Below are 22,135 nucleotides of genomic sequence, written 5' to 3' on the forward strand. Positions count from 1 at the left end.
ACTTCATAAAATGCACAAGTACATTATGGTAAATGTACTAGGCAGTTAAAAGACTTAATAACCTTTCCAAATAAAAAGGGAAAGTAATGTTGTGTTTTAAAGGACTGAAAACACAGAAAAGAGATATTTCTACAGCAGCTAGTGAAACAAGATGCCATGGGAAACTGGTGTCTTTGAGAAAGCAAATGTGGAAAAAAAACCAGAAAGAAAGTAGTCAGTACTTTAGGTTTCTAGGAACCTTTGAGTGCTCATTTGTACTGCATGCTTTATTGAGAACCTTTTTCTCTTAAAAAAGGTTTATATATATCAATAAAGTATATCAGGCAGTATAGTGTTTTGTATCAAAGCAGCTTATTTGAAACATCCAGTATTTCACTGAAGCTTGGCTACAATCATATTCCCTAAATATGAGAAACTACCTTTGCTTTTTTAACAGAATGTTATGTTTGATTTTTAAGGTTGGCATGACAACTGAAGAAATAGATTCCATTGTTCATCATGAAATAATCCGACAGAACGCCTATCCGTCACCTCTGGGCTATGGAGGTTTTCCAAAATCTGTTTGTACTTCTGTAAACAACGTGGTATGTCATGGTATTCCTGACAGGTATTTCCCCAATAATATACATTTTACCTCTGGGAATTAAAATGTTAAACTGAAATTAATAAATTTTATTTAATATTGAACATACTTCAGCTTAACTTAATGTCATAGGTAAACATATTACAGATGCAGAACATGTTAGCACACAGTGCTGATAGCTGTTACAGCAATGTATGTGAAATAGAAAAAATGAATTATCCTGGTTGCCCAGACACTTAAAAAAAATAGCATAATGCCTTTTGAGTTTAGTGTGTGGTAAAAAAAATTGAGTACAGTCTGATTTTTTTTCATCCAGCAAAATAAGTATAGGCTAAAGAATAAATATATTTGAATTTATGTGGGATTTCTTTATGTTTGCAATACATTCAGCTACTCAAAAAGTAAAATATGAACCCTGGTGAGAGAAAAAGAATAAATATAATGATAGATTTTTCACATGTTGATATGTTTTTCTTGTACTTGTTTCTCATTATTTTATATTCAGCTACACTTGTTCTCAAAGTAGTGAGAGCTGAACATTAAAAATGGTTAGTCTGTTTGCCTCTGCCTTCCTCCATCACAAAATATCTACCCCTTGATTTTTTATGTATGTCATTAGGTGTTTATTCTTATATTCCCTTTGTTGGGAGCTGTCTGTCACCATTATTTTTTTTTCTGTTTATGTTTCAGTCGACCTCTTCAGGATGGAGATATTATCAACATTGATGTCACGGTGAGTAATTCATATAAAAAATAGTCTTTGATCAACTTTAGAATCACTAGTAGCAACAGGAAGAATAGTGGATTGGAAATGGGGGATGCACAGATGGATGTGCTGTTTACTTCTGAGCCAAGGCACAAGCAGCTGGTTTCCTTTTTTGTTTTTAACTGTGTGTTTATTCCAGCTAGACACAGGCCTGACTTGAATTTGGGACTGGAATCAGATGCACTGAGATCAATGTTGGCCTAAGTGAAATGTCAACCCAATCCTGCTATGTGTCATGTTTTTGAGAAGGTGTAATTGTTATTGATCCACTATGTAGTTAATGCAGAGCACCACAGTACTGGGCAGCAGCTGAAGATAGATATGTATGAGATGAGCTAACATGAAGAAAGCCAGCATTTTTCCTTCACTCTGCCAAGATTGATCTTCCTCTTCCTGCTGATTTTGAGTGGGGCCTGACATTATCTTACTCTGTCATTAGAGGCTACATTGGCCTGTGTATGTCAGTCTATTTGGACAGCAACTCTTTTTCTAGCAGTGTTCCCTACATTTATTAAAATCCCCGAAGGTAGTGTTGTGTTCCATTTCTGATATAAAAGCCTTGAACCTTTTGAGCAGAAACACAGAAATAGTGTGATATAACCATGACTTAATATTTTCAGAGAATCGTCAATTACAGCTATTTAAAATAAACATGGGCTGGATTTTCTAAGGAGCAAGAAAGCCCAGGAACTGGAAGTCTAATTCTCATTTCATTTATGAAAAAAATACTCATATGTTGCAGAAGTTTGGGTTTTTCATTTTGCTGTGCGTGTTTTTATTTTTCCAAACTGCTGTTTATTTCTAATATGAACACAGACGTCTTTTGAATCCCACCATTATTTTGCAATAATATGTCACATACAGAGGAGTAACGTCTCATAAAAACAAGCTTTTTAAATCATTAAAGAAATTCTTTGTAACTTGATAATATTTTCATACTGGCAGAGTGAAGAAATCTCCAGCAGCCCTACCTCTGAGCATGAGAGTCAAGCTTTCTAAAATTTCCATGATAAAATAAATGAAGCATTTTTATATTAACATAGTGTACATATCTTGTCCGCTCTTCTTTACAAATGTCTGACTAAATGTTACTGGTCTTTTTGAAGACGTATTTCTTTGCTTTCTCTTTACTCTCATAAAATAAAATAAATCTTGATGGTTTTTTGAATGTGAAGATTCCTGCAAGGGTGGGAATTGTTGATTATCCTTGTAAGATTGTTTTTATCAATTAAAATTGAACTGCACTGTGCTTGATAGTTGCTTGGTCCAAAATAGCTGAGGAAAAAAATACTACTTTTCAGCATTACTAGCTGATCTCTCTGATTATTTTTAATGAGCAAAACTGGGATGTTTCACAGGTGGGCAGAATAAAATCGAACTAAATATTGCACAACAAATTGTTTATAATTGTGTACAGGTTCTATAAAATAGTTAAATAATACTCAGATTCTGAAGTGTAAATACCTAGCACTACATACAAATTATTTGAAGAAAAAATCCATTCTAGCACAATTAAGATAGTAGCATTTCATAGATGAAATGCAAATTTTATTGGCTTGAATCATGTAGACTTTAAAATGTGTTTTAGGATAGAAACAACAGGGTTAACTGTTGCTGGATCCTCAGGATAGTGCAGTTTTCAGCCTATTGTTACCAGGTTAATGTTTCTTACGACTTGGTTTTTGCAACTTGTGTGTTACCGTTGCTGTGGTTGTAGTTTATTAACATCAAAGCCATGTAATTGCAGTAAATGTTATTGGGTTATTATTGTTATTGCCATTATTTTTTAAGCTCTCCTATGTTTAAATCTGTGCTTGCTTTGCCAGGATGATGATGTTTAATGCTGGGTGTTTGTGTGTTTTACTTGCTAGAGATAAAAACAAACTAGTTCGGTTTAAATATGAACAAGCCCAATGGACATTAAAGAAAAAAATATAAGATTTAGTGGTAGTCCGGACTGGCAGAGAAAGGTGTGGAGCAGGGATTGCAGCTGCTCTTTGCTGGGACAGTGGCAGTACGGATGGTCCCTTGCTAGCACTCACCTTTTTTTAAAATACCACTCACTCCTAATGGTCTGCTTCACATCTCAGCCTGAAGACAAACCTGGCCTTGGGATAAACTGTCTGTAGCCCCTTTTTTATTTTTTTTTAAGTTGGGAATCAACCAAAAAGAATGTGAGTCTGTCTTTCACAAATAGCTTGCCAGTGGCAAAAGTTCAGTGGTTCGAGCTTGGTGAGTAATTAGTTGTAGAAGCATAGTTGCCCACTGTTTGGGGGAGAAAAAATGTTTTAGAAGATCAAAATGTGCACCATTATTATTTGTTTTTCTGTGGGGAAATTTGGCTTAGTCTTACAATTATGGGCCTGCCTGCCATGGTGCAAAGCTGCAAACCCCATTTTAATGGCATGTTGCACAGCTCCATAGTGCATAGACAGGGTTTCTTGTGCCTGACAGAGAATTTTGGGAGAGCTAAGGTTTAAAACCTATGAATTATCAAAAAGAAAAGAAACACCCAATATGTATGTAATTCATCAGGGTGTTACATTTTCGGCACATGAAATTTTGCCATGCCAGAGCAGTACATTTATTCTCTCAAAATTCATCTCTGGAAATCGTAAGTTAATGCCACATTGTAGTTTAAAAATGAGGTTAAAGAAAACCTACAAGAGCTGCCTGTGGATTTGGCCCATGCCTTCCTGTGGGTTCACTCTGGATGTTGGTGGCAGGGTATAGCTCTCCCCTCAGCACTCCAGCAGGGGATGCTGACTGTGGATATGCATCCCCCTGCCAGCCGTCACCTGGTCTCCCAGTGCCCAGGGCCAGCACCAGCGCAGAACGCTCTGCCCCTCCAGGGTGCAAGGAGGTCCTTGGCCACAGGGACAGGCAGCCAGGCTGGATGGGCACCCAACAGCCCCCAAGGCCCCGTTAAACCCATGCACTGCCCCGACCCATCTTCTCACAAACAGCCCCATTCGCCTCATGTCCTGTAGCAGAGCAGTGTCCCTGCCTGGTGCACTGCTGGGCAGTGATGCACAGCTTCTGCTTTTCTTGAATTTTTAGTTGGCAGCATTGGCAACTCTTATGCATCTTTCAATCTTTCAGGCTTTTTTTTCCCTCTGCAATGTTTTGCTTTTTCAGTCTCATTCTTGCCAGTACAGCTTACCTGTCCATCTGTTGCAATATATAACTTGTTCCTAGAAAGAGTGGATTTATTTAAGGAGACAATCTGTTTCTGAGTGCAAAATGAGAAAATGTCTTTACATTTCTGCATATGTTTAGGTGTATTACAATGGCTACCATGGTGACACTTCTGAAACCTTTTTGGTGGGCAATGTGGATAAATCTGGTGAAAAGTTAGTGAAGGTTGCCAGGAAATGTAGAGATGAAGCAATTGCAGCTTGCAGACCAGGGGCTCCCTTCTCTGTAATTGGAAACACAATCAGGTAAGCCTTATATTGACAAGTAAAAGGAGGGCTGGCAAGTGGGACAAAGGTTATTGGTGGTTTGGTATAAAGCTGATGACATGTTTTATGATTCAAAACCATCATTTCAGTCTGATATCAGTATGTGAACTGCCAAGCTATAATGTTTTTCCTTGGGTAAGAGGTATTTTTTTTAAGTGAATTACACTAGGGTCAGCAAAGATAACTGTAGAAAGAGACAAAGATATTCATAAGGTAGACTTAAATTAATAGATCTAATTTGCAATGGGCTTTTGTTTATTTTTTATTTGTGTGTGACACTGTATCACATCTGTCTAAGAATGTAAGAAGGTTAGAAACCATTGTTTTTGTTGTATAGCAATAATGAATCTTGCAAAGGAATTAGTCAACTTGAGTAAGTCTCTTTGTTTAAAAACTACAAAAATATTTAACTCGAGAGCTTCTGATCTTACAAAGAGCAGTGCCTGCTAACGTCACGGGGAAAAAAGAGCTGACATTCAGAGATTTTTCCCTATTTTGCATCTCTTCTAGCCTCCACATAAATGCAGTCATGACTCTTCTCCTGCTGATGGTTTTGAATAAAAAGGCATCTTAGTTTTTTGAAGGTACCTATGGATTATTTTAAAATGTTTGCCAAAAAAAACCAAACGTATATTATATACATTTCATTAAGCAATACTTCTTTGGACTGCTAATGGTCCCAACATGCTACTGAACTCATTTTGATTACTTAAAAGCTGCAAGCCTTAGTCACCTTGAAAGGATGCTGCTTTTTTTTTGTAAATCTTCAAATACTTTAAGAAAAAAAGAGAACAGCAAAATATCAGTTAGATGTATTTATAGCTTTAAAAATATTGTAACAGAGTCTGAATCAAACTTTAGTAAAACCTCTTTGGGTTATATCTGAGAAGCTTTTATTGAAGACTTTGTATAAAATTGTGTTTTTGACAGTTTTAAATTATAGGCTAACTAGCCTGGAGAAAAAGGATAGTGTCTTTCTGTTCTTTCATAGGAAATGTTGAATCAGACCCCTACTGGGAAAAGAAATTTAATGCATATCTCACTATCTTACTGTCCATGAATATAATAGAAGTGAATTCAAAATGTAGTTTTATTTTTGCAAATGGGATGAGTCGATAGATGCACCTCATATTTTTGAACACCTAGGGTTCAACAAATTTACTGGTGGTGCTCTTGCATTTTAACAAAATTTATTCTTGAGTAGAAGGGGCACAGAACACTGGATTCTTATTCAAGCATTCTATCGAGCTCTGCATTCATGGCTGTGTCTAAAGGGCATGTCAGCCTTTGATTCTCTCTGAGAGGTAATTATCCTTTTCCTGTCACGGAACAACAAATGATAGCTAACTACAGAGGCACATTTGCAGTAGTCACATTCATCAACTGCAGAAAAAAAATTCAATTTAATTGTGCAACACAGCTGCACATAGGCTTTTTGAGCATTTCTGTTGTTCTCCCTGTCTTGCTATTCCTCCCTCCAGATCTATTTTTTAAACTTTTTTTTTCTGGTTATTTTTTCCCCCTTTTTGTCTCTTCTTCCATTTTTACTCTCTGTACTTTCTTGTTAAAGTAATTTTCCTTTGTGGCTCTCATTCTTTTTTCCCCATTGAAGGCTATGAATGTAGAAAATTATCACAATTACTCATATAATTGAGCCTCTTTGTAGCAAGTGCAACTCCAGTAGCCTTTCTCCATCATGAAAATGGTTTCATTATAGGGTTTTTCATATTCTCTGACACCATCTACACAGAGGAACAGGCGTGCAGATGAGATGTACTAGGAACAGGGTAGATCAGTAAGGTCACAGTAGGAATAATTAGCTCTGCTATGGAAAGAGCATCTAGGCCTTTTACTGCTACATAAATGTACTGTCCATGGCTTTTAGTCACAAAAAAACTTACTAACAAATGGAGCTCCCGCCTACTACTTTGAAAAAAAGATTTGTATCAACACTACAATTTTCCATCATTAAGACTAATAACACAGAGCCTAGTATACATCAAGGGGAATAAAAAGAAAAATCTCACATTCAAGTGGCGGCTGGGTGCTGACCTTTGTTCCCTTTTTTTGTGTTCAACTTAACTCTTTACAAAAAGGAGCCACACGCCACACCAACATGCAGGTGAACTCCAGCTAGTGCTAGCAAAGCATGGCATTCAGTTGGAAAATCTGATAAATCTCCATGCAGGATAATGCATTTCATTACAGATTCACTACATTAATTTTAGCTGTATTAAAAAAAAAAGTAAGAAGAAAAAAGAACAGAGTCAAATGTGACATTGGATTTTTGCTGTGTTGGTAAGGAGGTCAGTTTACTTGCAAAGTGTAAATATATAGTCAGCACCCCCTTTGAAAAGTAGATTAATTGAAGCTTGTAGCTGTTCAAAACTGCACCTGAAATAGCAAGTCATTAACTTTATTTCTCAAGATTTTACCATGTTGATGATTTAAATGTACTGGTTTGTTTAGAACTACTGTAACAGTGCCTGCTGAAAGCTCCCCTTGGCTTGGTGAAGCTGTGTGTTTCAGATTATTTGTCATTCAACATTTGCTTGCAGACAGACATATATAGTACATACATATATACATCAAAATCTGAAGTTTCACAAGAGTTAGATATCACAAATACCTGAGAACAGGCACCTACAACCTGGAAACATTTAGGTCCATTAAAATGGAAATGTGTCTAAGTTTATTTCATCAGTATTTCTGTAAAGGTGCTCAAGTGATACACAGAATCCATCTTAGAAATAATCAGAACATTTTCTTTCTACAATAGGTTTGGGAATAATTATATCTCACTGGTAAGTTACAGTCAGTATTCTAACCTAGTCTTTGTTATGGAAGCTCAATAGCCAACACTGAGTATTTCACTGATAGCATTTCCTTATCCCATTGGCTAGCAGTTGCAATGAAAGACTACATGGATTCATGAGTTACTTTGCCTAAAATTTGTGTCTCTGCTAAATTCCGTTGGAAGGGGTGTCAAAACTGTTGGTCTGCTCTAGTGGAAATGAAACTGGGCCCTATGATCCATTTTCTTCTACCATTTCTGATATTTCTCTTTCAGATAGAAATAAATCTAGTTTGAAATCTGCTTTTTAGACAGTGATTTTAGGTACATGAAAGTGTTGTGAATGTAGAGAGCTAAAAGACTTAAATATAATTTTGTTAAATAAACCAATTTCCAACTCCTACAAAAAATAATAGTGATGAAAGTATTAATAAATGGTTTAAAATGTTTAACTCATAAGTATATGTTTTGATATTAATTTAGAACAATATAAAGCAGATTTCTAAAAAAATCTGTTTCTATCAGATTATGCACATTTAAACAATAAGTGGCTCAGGCAAAATAAGTCATTTTAATGTCATCTGTGATAGATTTTCCTTGACAGCTACTGTAAATTACAATTACACTGCTTCTCTCTGCACTTGAAAGTAAGCATTGCAATAAATTATCTTTTATTTCAATCCATCATGTCTGCTTTCAGAAACAGAGAACCTAATATAAAAGTTCAGCACTATTGTAAGAAAAATACAGTAATTTGTGTTCCAGTTTGAAACTAAAATGTACCTTTCTTTCAAAAAACAATTGTTGGCTTTCAAAAATATTACTAATTATACCTCAACATTTATTGTCGTTATAGGGAATCCCTGAACTTGTGCATTCCCTCAGTCTAGGATTACTGTTTAAGAAAAAAAACCCACTTGAATATTTTTACTGTAGAATTTTGTAATTTCTCGAATTAGATACTATGGACTTGTTCAAAATAGGTATTTTTATCACAAGTAAATACAGTTTAGGCTGATGCTGTTTTCAACACTTTTTAAAAAATAAGGAAACATGCCATTCAGTGGCCATTTTGCTAACAATATATCTAAGAAAAACATGATTACTTCTAATTTAAAAAAAAATCAGATCCCTGCATAAGAACACAATTATCATAGGGTTATTATCACTTTCAGTGTTTCTCAAGTACATTCACTGCCAAGAAGTGTAAAACAGATTTGTTTAGCAACCTCAGCCATTCATGTCATGCCGCTCTGCAGGACTGTTTCTAATAAAGTTTCATCTCTGAGAAGAGAAGCTGGCATTGTGGGAGAAGCATCCCTGGCTGAGAATCAGTTCACCAGCATGCTCCTCCTGGACAGCAAAGAAGTTTTTGCCATCTTGTGTGATCAGTCAGATTCTTTCCTCCCTTGTGCCACTAGAGAGCCCAGAGAAGCAGTTGCTATCAATGCTGAAAATGAGATCTGTTCAACTTTTTATTCTTCAGTGAGTGTTAAGAATACTAGCCAGATCTACTTTGAGGAAAAAGTGACAAAATTTGATTAAAAAAAAAGAAAATTCTCTAGATGCTTCTAGAGGCTATCTGCACAGGGCAGCCCCTAAGGAAATTCTTTCAACCTGCTTTTCAGCTTCTTAGCAGGAGGAATTTATCATCCCAGAGCTCCTTTCAGGGGAAGCTCAAGTGTTGGGGGGAGCTTTATAGAATCTGTCCTGCCTGTTCCTTCTTTGTGGCAGTTTCCCTTAGGCTGCTGACAGGACAGCAATGCATGTCTCCACACTTACCCCTCCTTTCAGAGAATTAGCTGTTGTCTGGCAACATGGGAGGAGGATGCTCAGATGGCAACTGTCACCCATCTCTTCTGTCTCCAGTCTCAGGAGCATGACACCACCCCAGGAAAGGTTCTGACAATGGTTTAGGTGGACAACCTGGCCCTCAGGGACGTTGCTTTACCAGCCTGGCCACTGCTGATCATCCCAACGCCAGACACTTTGCCTGGCTTTCCCATAAGCAAAAGATAAGGAGCACTGCAGGTACTCTTGACTCTGCAGCCACTGGGCTGGAACATACGGCAATAAAACATAAAATCAAGTACTGGGCTCACTAAATGACTAAGCTTTTAATCCTGCCCAATTCACCTCTGCCCAAGCACACAACATGACTCAAAGAGTAATATGTGTGATGATAAATGTCAGTGGTTATTTTTAACAATGATTATTCTGAAGAACCTTCTTTTTTTTCTCTTGATGCTGTCTGTGAGGTGTGGCTCTGCTGTCTTAGCCACTGGTCTGGATATGCATACCCCATGGGCCAGGGGAACTGACAAACTGGCATATCCTTTCCCACAACAGGTGCCAGGCAGCCCAGCTCAGCCATGGCAGCTTCTTCCTCCTGCCTTCACCACTTTCCTACTTGCAACCAGGGTTGCTCTAGCCGCCTAAGCATAGACTGCCTGTCTGCAAAAAGCAGCTGATGAAGTTGTGTCTGCAGTCCTGTAAAAGACTACCACTGACAGATGCTGATCTAGACAGTGCTCGACCAAAATATTGAGCTGTTCTCAGCAGCAAATGGCAAATGTGTGCAAAAATGCTCCCCTCCATGTCATTGTTTTTCAAACAGATTCCACAGCCTGAAAATCCTGAAGACTAAAGAGGCTAACCAAGACCAAGTTCAATTCACTCTTCTCAAAGCTGTTTCAAAGCTACAGCCAACGTGTATATTTACAGTGTTACCTTTGCAGGTTGTAGTTGGGACTAGCAGTTTTGGGGTTTTATGAAAGCTGGGTGGTTAACTGTAACTCCACAAGGATGTAAGAGCTTACTGTGATTTTTTAAATACTCCAAAGTAAAGCTAGTAGTTGTGAAGAGAAATTCCCCATAGATCCTTCTGAAAGACATTAAAATACTAAAACCAGATTGAAAGTGACTGAATTTCATACCTGTAGCTCATTTTCTCCACAAGTTTTCTGTGTGACACTTCAGATTTATTGACCATGTTACATTTTATGTAAAGAATACCAAGGTTCTGTATGTAGACATTTTTAAGAGGGAAGGAGAAGGGGCACAGGCATCTGTCAGTGCAGATGGCAAAACCCTGTGAGATCCAGGATCTCCTGTTTTGTAACCAGTGAAGTACTGATGCCAACAGAGTTGTTTTCAAGCTGTTTGGCAAGAAAGTGGCAGAATTCACTATTAAAATGCATGAGAATCACTTCTTTCACTGCATGAGGACAGGATACTCTCTTAACACTGCTTTCTGTGTCCCCCAGTGCTTCTGTGCTGGTGCTCAGCATGCAGCTGCTGCTGCTGCCACTACCCTTCTTGACAACAGCTGAGTGCTGGGGCAAGAACTTCTGCCCAGTGGAGAGTATGTAGCCATGGTGCTCACAAGAATAGCTGCACAGAAATAAGAAGTTTTCTGTCTTGCTAGAAAGATGGATTTTGCTGGGAGAAAAAATCCTGTAATAATACAAAACATCTCAAAAAATGACCATGCTCTTTCATGACCATGACCTGCCATGTAAGGACATCAGCAAAGCTGAGTAGTTAGTGGGGTTGTTCTGGTTTTGCAAAATGACTTGCAGAAGGTGAAAGAAAACCTTATTGCATGTTGCATGGATGACTTCTCCCTTCTCTCTTTAGAGAATCACTTCACCCATATGGGAATCATCATCTGCATTGCTCTTGGTTACCGGAGATCTTCCATTCATTTTGTGTGTGTTTCTGAGGAATCTGGTTTTCTAACTCGTTACCATTCCCTCTACTTCTTGCTTGGCCTCCAGCATCATAGCCAGCAAGCCAAGTCTCTGACCCAGATGTGGGGTACATGATAGAAAGGCAGGGAAGAAAGTACTTGCCATCTCTAGTAGGACTTTTTGCTGCATAATCCTTCATGGCTTTTTTTCAACATAAATGATATATAAGGTAAAAGCCTGGACTTCAAATGCAAACAAATGAAGCCTAAATTTCCTCCTTGCCAGTACTTTGGGGGCAGCTAAACCTGAAATTTCCATTCTTCTCCAAAGTTAATGAAGAAATGTGATGAATCTTTGTCTCAGAGCAATGGGTAGGTAAAAGCTAATATACAAACCCTGTTAAAACACGCTCTAAGGTCTGAACACTGCAGCATTGTTAACCATTGACCCAACTCTACTCTCTCATTGCCATTTCACTGTAGTGGAGCAGCATGTTCCTCAATTGCAGTGGCATTAAATTCTGGGACTACGACCCATGGGCACTGGAGCCAGCACTGCAGGGTATGTGAAGCCTGGTGTGCAAAGAGATTACTTTGTACAGCAAGTTGAGGCCACTTTGCACCTGAATAAGAGCTACCCTGTGGGGTTTAACATGCTTTAATTTCTATAAGGGCTTACACCTTTATGTGTGTCTTAACTTTTTCGTTTTTCCACCTGTAGTGAAACTCTGAGAGAGCATTTGTTAGGGTGTAAATACAGGCAAACCTGAAGTTCTTCGTGCCTACCTTGATTCAAAATAAAGAAATTAAGCTTTTAATGTTGTAGGTGAAATCTCTTCGGGCTGAGTGCATTCCTGTCTTGCTCCTGTTTGGTTTTAGGAATAGTGTGGGGATGATATGCAGAGACAGGAGTAGCTTCCTTGTCACTTCCAATCCATCTCCAGGTCCTCCCAAATCTCTGCACTTTTCTGTTTTGTATGTGGGCAGCCCTCCTGTCTGAGCTGCCTCAAATCACTCCCTCCACCGCTGTTTCCACCACTGCTTGAGTATAGGCAGAGCCTGAGAGTGGTGCCTGCAGACGTGGGATGGCCCAGCAGCCAGAGGATACCCCATGCAGCTCTAGGTCCTCCAGTTTTTAGGAGCTGGGATAGGAATTTCCTTTCCCAGCATGGGTAGGGATCAATGCCCAGCCATGGCCCTGCAGGCAGCTCTCGGAGATGCTCCTCCCAAGGCAGGCCATGAAAGGCAGGGCTGATCTCCCAGGCAGAACTGAAACACTGTAAGATACCTTTATTAGAAACACATTGTTATTTGCCATTAACTTATTTACTAGATTTTCAATACATTTTTATACTGAATGTTTGCAGTATTATAAAGTAAAGCAGTGGGGCTCTTAACTCTCCCTGCTGGCAGCAAGAACCTCTTTTCCTTGGGAAACCCAGCACAAGCACTGGGGATGCAGTCCAGCATGGGCTCTGCACCTGAAGACGACTAGGTAGAGGTTGTGGTTTGGTGGTGTGCTGGGCCCTTTGGTTGTCCAGCTTGGCAACTTTAGCTGTGCCATGTTAAAATTAGTTCCCAGTATTCTTGTGGAAAAGGTTACCCTCCATGAGACAAGGATACAACATGAGATGCTGTCTTACTTAGGCAGCAGAGCTGGCACAGGAGCTACCAGCCTCTACTGGCAGGCGTGTTAACTCTGAAACCTAACAATGGCTCGCCGTGCTCACTCCGGTGGCTGCTGTCTTTTGGAGCGGGTGGCAAGTGGTGACCCAGTGTCGATAGCAGTTTGGTGGCGCGGGCTGGGGCTGTCTAGCAGAGGTTGTTGTCGGGGCACGCACCCTCACGGTGTCCTCTTTGCCCCCGCAGCTCTGTGGCGCGGCGAGCTGGCTTCCAAGTCTGCCCCTTCTTCGTCGGCCACGGCATCGGGTCATACTTCCACGGGCACCCCGAGGTGTGGCACCACGGTAAGCGGCACCCGCGGCCGGAGCCGCCTCCCCTGCGCCGCCCCGCCGCCGGCGATGAGGGGTCTCCGCGGAGGGAGAGAGGGAGGGCGGTAAAGAGAGAGGAGCCCCACACACACCCACGCACTCTGCCGGCTCGGGGGACCGGGGCTTGCCGATGGGGAGCTTTCCTCGATGAGAAGCTGGAGGGTATCCCCGGTCTCGTTTTCTGAGAGTCGCGCGGCTATTTTTGGGGATAGATTGCTCGTTAGCGGCTTTGTCGGGGCCACTGAGCCCCGCGGACCGCCTTCCCCGCCCCTCACCGGGTGGCAGCCGCCCTGTCCCGCGCCCCCGCATCCCACCCGCGCCCGAACCGCGCCGGCAAAGTTTGACACGGGGCAAAGAAAAATCTCTGCTGAAACATTAAAGTCCCCGGCCTGGAGGAGCCGCCGTCGGGGAGGTCCCGTTGCGGCCAGGCTGGGATCACTTTCAATCCGGCCTCATAGAACCAAAAGTGGATTTAAAAATGTGCTGGTTGCGTCTTCTGTTAAAAAAAAAATAGCGCCAAGATCCATAAACACGTTTTTATTTTCTTTTGTAGCCAATGACAGTGATTTGTTAATGGAAGAAGGAATGGCGTTCACAATAGGTTAGTAACTCTCTGCTATGGTTTTCTGCTAAAAAGCGCACACGGAGCACCCCAGACCTGTAACATTTCTTTATTAGGATATAGAGATAGTCATGCAGACAGGAAGATATCGCTGACATTGACCCCTTAGGAAGCAGATTAAAATACCATTTTAAAAAATGCCTTAAGGAACCATGTGAGCGAAACAGCTTTCAAATGGCAAGATTTAAAAAACCAAAATATTTATTACAAATCTTACTAATATTTTTGAGGCATATTTTGGCAAGGCAGAGACTCTGCCAGCACACTTGGGTTGAGGAGGGTAAGAAGGATGTGATCATGTGCCCGAAGCCGAGTAGCCTGGTGGCACTTAGTCATTCGCTGCTTGCCAGAGCTGCTGTTGGGTTTGGGGACTGCGGCGGCGGTAACCAGCCGGAGCCTCGCCCCGCGGACTGATCGTGCTCACTTCCAATGGTGGAAAACTGCTGGGGGAAAAACCCTGTTTCTCACTGTGTGGCTAAATGGCACAGCAATTAGAGGGAAATAAGAAAATTGTTGTTTTGCTGATCTAATGAACATTTAAAGCCTGTTTAAAAAATTCAAATATTTAAAACTATCTGCTGTTTATAAATGTGGTTGGTGCTTTGGTTATTATCCGCAGTGTCTTAATTAAACCCTGATTGAAATTCCCTGCTTTTAAAAAAGAGGAATGGGAAACTTCCTACCTTGATATTTTATCTTCCTTTTTAATTCACATTTTAGTGTGGCAAGAGAGTGCCAGCCCAGGGAGGATGGGACCTCTTGTTGAAGGAGAGCTACCTGCTGGGACACCTCTCCATTCTTGCTTGTTTGACAATCCACGCAGGAGTGCAACTAACTTTAGAATACACTTTGTTTTTCTTGCTGCAGAGCCAATAATAATGGAAGGATCCCCCGAATTTAAGATTCTGAAGGATAAATGGACAGCAATTTCTGTTGACAATAAAAGGTGCCTGGTTTTATTTTTTGCTATTTCCTAAGCCATGAAACTCATCACTGACAGACAAAAAACCCAAATGTATGAGTTTTCGTGCATGGTGGATGCGTTTACCCCCTAATAACTGCTAAATGTGCATTTCAGATCAGCACAATTTGAACATACCATTGTGATTACCTCAGAGGGAGCAGAAATCCTCACTAAACTGGTGGAAGAAGCCTAAAGATGGAGCAAGGAGTGGAGGCATTTGCTGTACCTCTGGGATTTCCAGTTTCACTTAGGACAGAGAAGAGGTTTCTGTAATTTCTCTGGGGAATGGGTTCTGCCTAAGTCACTGCAGGGAACAGAAAGAGCAGCCTGAGGGATCAGCTCTGGACATAGTCCTTTCTGTGTGTAGGGTCCTTTCTGGTGAGTATTTAATAAAAGTTCCTTGGCTTGTTTGTGAGCCTTCAAGCAGCCATACACAGTCTGCAAGTGCAAAGGGTTTGGGTTATTTGGGGTGAGTGGCAGAGAGCGTATCCCCTCTCTTCCAAATCCGATGTGGGACAAACAGGTATCTGATGTCACAGTCTTGGTGCAGCAGAGAGGACCAAGAAACATAGTATTTTCCCTTTCTAGCTGAGCAGTAGAGTCAATTTGTCTTCACTGCAATTAGCACAGTGCCATTTCCCGGGCTGTAACTTCTACTAGGATGGAAAAAAGTTTTCCAAACATGTCAGGCAGAGACAGCAGCCTCTTCCTCACATCCTTCCCAGCAGCAATCCCCCTCCCTTCTCACCTCTTTTTGCACAGCACAAAAAATGATTAAAAATCAGATGCAAAGCACGCCTCTGTGGGGATTAATAATTGCCCTGCTTGAAGAATTAGCCGGTTTGGGGTAATCACTGCTCTGCGGTGCCCACGTTAGTTAAGGGAAAGGTGCTCTGCAGTTTAAGCATTTTATGGAAACAGAGGAGCTGCACATCTCTCTCGACCCCTGCTCTCTGAAGTCATGTGCTGGGCCTGTCAGGGGTGCACGGTGTGATTTGCAATTTAGCCAGTTGCTGACCACCCTGTTGGCTGAATGGGTCTGGCATTGGTGTTTGGAGGCTACCAGAGCAGGACCTGATCCTGTGAAATGCAGGGTAGCCTTGGAGATATTAAAATAAATGACTTCCAGAAGTTCCCCAGGCCCACCACAGCAGCAGTGCGGTTTGATACAAATAATTTGCTCCTCATTGCAGGCAGATGCAGTCCCGTGCTGAGGGCTGGCCGGTTGCACATTCAGGCAACCAGGGCAGTTTAGCACCAGCTATCTCAGTGGTTCTGGGCAGAATTAAGACTTTTTCTTACAGCTTTGCACGGCTGTTTGCTTTCACTCAAGTAGATCGAGCTCTCAGCTCTAATAGTTTCTAACAGCATCTTTTCAAAAAGCCAGAACCGCCCTCCCTGAACGCGGCTAACACCACAGGGCAGCCGCTCATCGTCGTCCTCCCCGAGAGGAGCATGGAAGGCCTTTAAACCTGCAAAACAAACGATGCAGCCAAGTTTACTAATACGCAGAGATTAAACAGCGCAAGCTACAGTCGGCACTGCCTGGAGGGGGATGTATTTTTTTCCCTGTGCATTCCATCTCCGAGCCGCGCTGCCCCCTCCGAGGGGCACTGGGGGTAGCTGGGTGTCCCGTGCGCCTCGTGCACACCAGGGGCGCCTCCTGTGAATTTTGGCCATGCCGGGAGCCCCTGGATAGCATCGGAGGTGCCAAGTTTCTCACGGTCGTCTACCCTTCTGCCTCCTGTCCCGCACTTACCGCGGCGCGGGCTGAGACGGGAACGGGGCAGCCGGGAGTAGGGAAACCCCTTCAACCCAGCGTAAGGGGACTGCTGGCGGCTCCTGGTAATCGCTATTCGCTCTGAAGTCCCGCCGGTAACTCTGGAGGGAGCCGTGGCGGCCAGGCGGAGGCATTGATGGCGCAAGTTTGTAATCCCAATTATGAACGAGACTAAAGAGATGTCTCGGCTGTGCGGAGCCAGCAAGTGCGTCGCACAAGCCCATCACGCGGGAGGTCTTGCCGGGCCAGCATGATGAGAGCCACGACGTGGCCATCGCTCCCCCGGGGTCAGGGCGTCCCGCGGCCCCTCTGCGTCCGCCGCAGCTGTGCTGCCCGGGGCCGGCGATGGACGGAGGGGCGGCGGCGCTGCTCTGGAACACGGGTGTGGACAGAGCCTCACCGACCGGTTCGCGAGACTTTGTCGGGGCTGGCGGGAGTGTGGTTCGCCTCGGGACTGCCTGCGCCCGGCCGGCCGGAAGAATGACGACAGACCCTGCGGACGCGGAGCAGCCCTGGAGCCGTCGGGCTGAGGCTGACGAAGGTGCCGGAGCTGCCGGGGAACCCCGTCCCCTCCGCGGGCGAGCGCGCAAACCCTCTTCGGGTGATCACTTACATAGCCGGAGGGCAGAGTGTGTGTAGGGACACGCCGCCACTGCCCACTCCACGACAAACCCCGGAGAATTTGTGAGAATGAACTTTGCGTATTGCGAGCAAAGCAATTAAAACATTAAAAAGAAAAATGGAGGGAAAGAGGAAGTAAAAGAGGCATTAGGAAACGAGCGATTAAAGCCAACAGAGCCACTAATGAAAGGGGCGGGGGGGGGGGGGGAGATCAGGAGCAAAGGGCCTCGGTTGTGCCAGTTTTGCACAGTCAGAAGCCAGCTGCTTCACGGACCATCGCTGCCCGAGGGAGCCTGAACACCGTGCGGGCGCTGCCGGGGTTGCCCCAGCCCCGCTGCCGGCGCTAATACCTCTAACAACATCAAACCACGATTTGTTTTGAATGTTCACTTATGTTGGTGTTCTCCCTTTGCCAAAATGTGCTTGATTACATAGATGTGGTGCCATGATAACTGCGCACCCTAGACAGCCTAGGTATAACCAAGAAAGTTCAGCCCAGGCCAGATCAAATCCCAGGCTGTTTAATGCTGGAAGGCTGCATGTTGCTATTAGTGTTAAATATATGGCTAATTATGCGTATGAAAATTAAACATCAGTGTTATGCTAATGGGGCCGCCTTCAGCTGTGGATCAGAGCACTTGAGACTAGCATTTAATCAAATGAATCAGTAACTAATACATCTGCACGTGTGAACTTTCACAAGATCATTTTCCTGTTACAGTCACACCGCAGAATTATGAAAGAAATAATTATCAACACTTTCTAATTATCTAGTAAAGTAATTTGGGATTCATAGTGGGCTTTCTGGGGAGGATCTCCCAAGTCCCACCTCATTTACCTCTCACGCACGCGGAAGTTTTCATTTTCAGCTCAAATACGCCGTTGGGCCCTTTCAGGGCGATTTTTGTTTGATTAGATTGGTTTTTTCCCCCTCTAAAACAATAATGGCAAGAGCCGGGAGGCGCGATCCGGAGGTGCGGGCGGCGCTGGGACCCGCGGGCCGGGGCCGAGAGCCCCTGCACGCCCGCGGGGTGCGGGCGGACGGGGGCTGCTCGCTTTGTCCGCGGGTCCCGCGGCCGTCTGCCGGAGCGGGGTGAGGTGGGAGCGGAAGAACCCCCGCAGCCCGCCAAGGCCGGCGAAGCGCGGCAGATGCCCTTCCGCGCCGCCTGAGCGGCGAGGGGCGAAGAAGAGCGGAGGGGACTGCGCTGCCTTCTACCGAGCTCCGGCTCGAAGCCCTCGGTCTCCGGCGGGAGCGGGCGGCCCGCGGCGGGAGCGGGGCCGTGTCCGGGGCCGGGCGGGCGCGGGGCCGCCGGGCGTGCGGCGGCGCTCGGGGAGGCGCTGCCAGCTCCGCGCACACCGGGGTCCGGCGAGCCCCGAGCGCCTCGGACCAATCCAAAGCGATTATGCAAGACGGCGGACCAATCAGCTCCGCCGTTTCATGAATATTCATAGACTTGGCTGAGTCAAAGCTTTTAGGCGAGTTTGTGTAGATCTACAGCATCATGCTTAGACTTTTCAAAGAGACAAACTCCATTTTCTTATGAATGGAAAGTGAAAACCCCTGTTCCGCTTAAATTGGGTTCTTTCCTGTCCTGAGAAACACAACAGACCCCAAAAAGGCAAGCTGAAGAGAGAACACACACACAGACCAAGCGACAAGAAATGACCATGACTACCATGCCAGAGAGTCTAAATAGCCCCGTCTCAGGGAAGGCTGTCTTTATGGAGTTTGGGCCGCCCAGCCAGCAAATGTCTCCTTCTCCCATGTCCCACGGACACTATTCCATGCACTGTTTACACTCTACGGGCCACTCTCAGCCTGACAGCTCGTACAGCACAGCTTCGTCCTTCTCCCGACCGCTGGGCTACCCCTATGTGAACTCGGTCAGCAGCCACTCGACCAACCCCTACATCAGTTCAGTGCAGTCCTACCCCAACAGCTCCAGCCTGACTCAGACCCGGTTAGAGGAGACAGGTAGGTGCACTCGGCTTTGGGGAGTGGGGAAGGGTGGAGGGAAGGCGAGGAGGGAGGGAGGGAGGGTGCTTGTATTAAAAAAATGTATCGGGGAAAAAATTAAATTAAATTACAAAATATTAGTTAAGAGAGGCTGAGGATCACAGGGGACCAATACACAGAGCACACAATGCCTGGCTGGAAAAGAAACCGACCCAGATGTGCACGTATTAGTCTTTGTAATTATTTATTGCGTAGTGCTATAAACAATGTATGCAATTAAGGGTAATTAAACCTAAACTGCAGCCTGTAAAAATAGCAAACTTTCTCTGGGAAGAAGCCTGGACTGCCATAATCGCCCGGAGCCTTTGTTAGCTTTACTCGAGCTTCACTTTTCTTCCTTCTCATTATTGTTATTGTTGATGTTGTTGCTGTTATTGTTACTGCTGCTGCTATTACTGTTACTGCTATTATTGCTATTGCTGCTATTATTATTTTTTTCTGCATCGTTTGTTGTTCTTAGGGACCGAATCGGAGAAAAGCACTGTGGTAGAAGGAGGGGAAGTTCGGTTTAATGGGAAAGGAAAAAAGATCCGCAAACCCAGGACTATTTACTCCAGTTTGCAGCTACAAGCTTTGAACAGGAGGTTCCAGCAGACTCAGTACCTTGCGCTTCCTGAAAGAGCCGAGCTCGCAGCATCTCTGGGACTCACCCAGACCCAGGTACAGCTCCGACTAAGCCGGGCCTTCTCCCATGTTCCCCTCCCTGTCCCCACAGCCAGCATGGGAGACACCACGCGTAATGCAGACGAGTCACAGTCACGGTCAACGGGGCCCGGCGCGACGCCTGTCCCGCCGCGGAGGCGCACCCGGTGCCGCGAAGGCCCCCGCAGAGCCCGCCACGGTTGGTGGCAGGGGGTCTTACTGGGTGGTTTGGCATCACAAATTAACACAGCAGACGCGGGGGAATAAGTGAGAGAATCCTGAGGGCCGCCGGGTGCGGGGGTCCGTCGGATCCCGGAGGGATGGGGGAATGCTGGACCGTACTAAGGGATGCTGAGTCCTGTCCCGTTCCCGTTTGCAGGTTAAGATTTGGTTTCAGAACAAGCGTTCCAAATTCAAGAAGCTCATGAAGCAAGGAGGAGCCACCCTGGAGAGCAGCGCCTTGACCAACGGCAGAGCTCTCTCGGGCAGCTCACCACCCGTGCCCCCAGTGTGGAATACCACCTCAGCCTCTGGTAAGGCCTCGTCGGGGACGCCGGGCACCTACATCCCCAGCTACACGTCGTGGTATCCTTCGGCCCACCAAGAAGCTATGCAGCAGCCGCAACTGATGTGATTATACATACGTTTTCCCCTAATGCAAGCACTATTGGTCCCCAAAAGAATTAAAATTATGACGGGAAAAAAAAGAAGGAAATTAAGTAAAATAAAAGGAAAGGGGAAAAAAAAACACAAAAAGAGGGGGGAAGAGAGAGAGAGGAAAAAACAGCAAAAGAAACCCAAGCAAACAAACAAACAGGAGGTCTCTTGCCCATCCAGCCATTAGGACGCTGCGCGGTAGCTCGGTGCAGGAGAGCACAGATGTGATGCGGGCCGGTTCCCACCGCTGACAGCTGACGGAGCGGCCCCGAGCACCGCACAACAGCCTGGGAGCAGAGCGAGCGCCGGCCGCGGCTTTGTGGGACAATCAGAAAAAGATGTTGGGGGGGGGGGAAGCCCTCTCCTCTGTTCTGTCTGTCTGTCTGTGTCTGTTGAAATGTAGGTCATTTATTTACTACCATGATCTGACAGTGTCTTCAATTGCAAGGTGGAAGGAGGCTGTACAATTTACCAGAGCTTCTTTCCCTCGACATTTTCTGTACTTTTCACTATCCACCTGCGTATTTTTGTTGTTGTTAAAAGGGGAAGACAGGGGTTTTATTTATTAATTTAAATTACCACTATGAGAGTGCTAGAAACAAGCTCAGCTTGCTGAGTGCACTGCTCGGACGCACAGTTCAAACAAAACCACAGACGGTTCGTCGTCCCGTTCCCCCCGCCCCTACTCGAATAAATCACCGCGAGGGAAGGATGCGATTTTAAATTTTACAATAACTTTCATACTTCGCTGGTGTGGAGAGGTTTGGTTCGACTGGTTTGCATTTCTCGCGTATTTAACAAAGGAAATAAATGCACATTGTTTGGTACTGTGAAGTGGAGTCGCAGCAGATGCCGAGCGCTTTGCTGAGGTGAAGCAAGGCGCGGAGGACGGAACGAGAGCCCCGAGGGCGGCAGCGGCGGGGGGGACCCGCCGGGAGCGAGGGCGGGCAGGCGCACCCGCGCAGTCCCGACGCGGCCTCCCCGCGCAAAGCCGGTCCGAAGTTGAAATGCACAAACTGACGTGCAGGAGCTACTCGCTGTACATATTTTATTCTTAATTATTATTATTATTAATTATTATTGTTCAGTAAACATGTTGCACAAATTTAGTCTTTTTTAATTATTATTATTATTATTTCCGTTCTGTTTCGTGTGGCTGTAAACATGATGCTTTGTGTACTGAGATCTTGACATTTTTCTTGTGGAAGTCTGAAGATGTGATAAACTGAGCTCGGCTGTGTTTAGTGTTCTATATGTCAAAGTTTAGTTTTATATTGAGAATGTTAACTTATTGCTTTGTATCTGAGGGAGGAAATGAAAAAAAACCCACACAAATCTTTGTACATAAGTTATAAAGTTTCTTTGAGACAGTAAAATTATGGTTTGGAAAAAGAGACACGCGTGTTCCCTGTCTCCTAGCGCGGCCAGGAGCGGGGCCTGGACCAGGCTCCGCGCTCCGCGGCAGGACGGTGGTGGCCGTAACCGGGAGGAGAGAAGCAGTAACGGGGGCGACGCGCCCCGGACAGGGCAGTCCATTCCCCGT

At 44.3% G+C, this 22,135-nt stretch overlaps 2 protein-coding genes across 2 annotated transcripts in view; both read left to right on the plus strand.

Annotated features, from left to right (window-relative positions):
* The window catches only part of METAP1D (methionyl aminopeptidase type 1D, mitochondrial), a 49,457-nt gene extending 31,867 nt beyond the window's left edge, over window positions 1–17,590 (plus strand). The window contains exons 4-10 of the mRNA XM_071562197.1: window positions 459–607; window positions 1,274–1,316; window positions 4,629–4,792; window positions 13,168–13,265; window positions 13,843–13,890; window positions 14,779–14,857; window positions 14,990–17,590. Of these exons, the coding sequence (XP_071418298.1) occupies window positions 459–607; window positions 1,274–1,316; window positions 4,629–4,792; window positions 13,168–13,265; window positions 13,843–13,890; window positions 14,779–14,857; window positions 14,990–15,068 (660 nt within the window). The 3' untranslated portion in view covers window positions 15,069–17,590. The remainder of the gene's footprint in view (window positions 1–458; window positions 608–1,273; window positions 1,317–4,628; window positions 4,793–13,167; window positions 13,266–13,842; window positions 13,891–14,778; window positions 14,858–14,989) is intronic.
* A 937-nt stretch (window positions 17,591–18,527) lies between these two features.
* DLX1 (distal-less homeobox 1) lies at window positions 18,528–21,980 on the plus strand. Its single transcript, XM_071562198.1, has 3 exons — window positions 18,528–19,251; window positions 19,754–19,953; window positions 20,315–21,980. The coding sequence occupies exons 1-3, from the start codon at window positions 18,939–18,941 to the stop codon at window positions 20,567–20,569; spliced, it is 768 nt and encodes a 255-aa protein (XP_071418299.1). The 5' UTR covers window positions 18,528–18,938; the 3' UTR covers window positions 20,570–21,980.
* The last annotated feature ends 155 nt before the right edge of the window (window positions 21,981–22,135 follow it).

This window comes from Pithys albifrons, chromosome 8 (assembly GCF_047495875.1).
Source record: "Pithys albifrons albifrons isolate INPA30051 chromosome 8, PitAlb_v1, whole genome shotgun sequence".
NCBI classification, from domain to species: domain Eukaryota; kingdom Metazoa; phylum Chordata; class Aves; order Passeriformes; family Thamnophilidae; genus Pithys; species Pithys albifrons.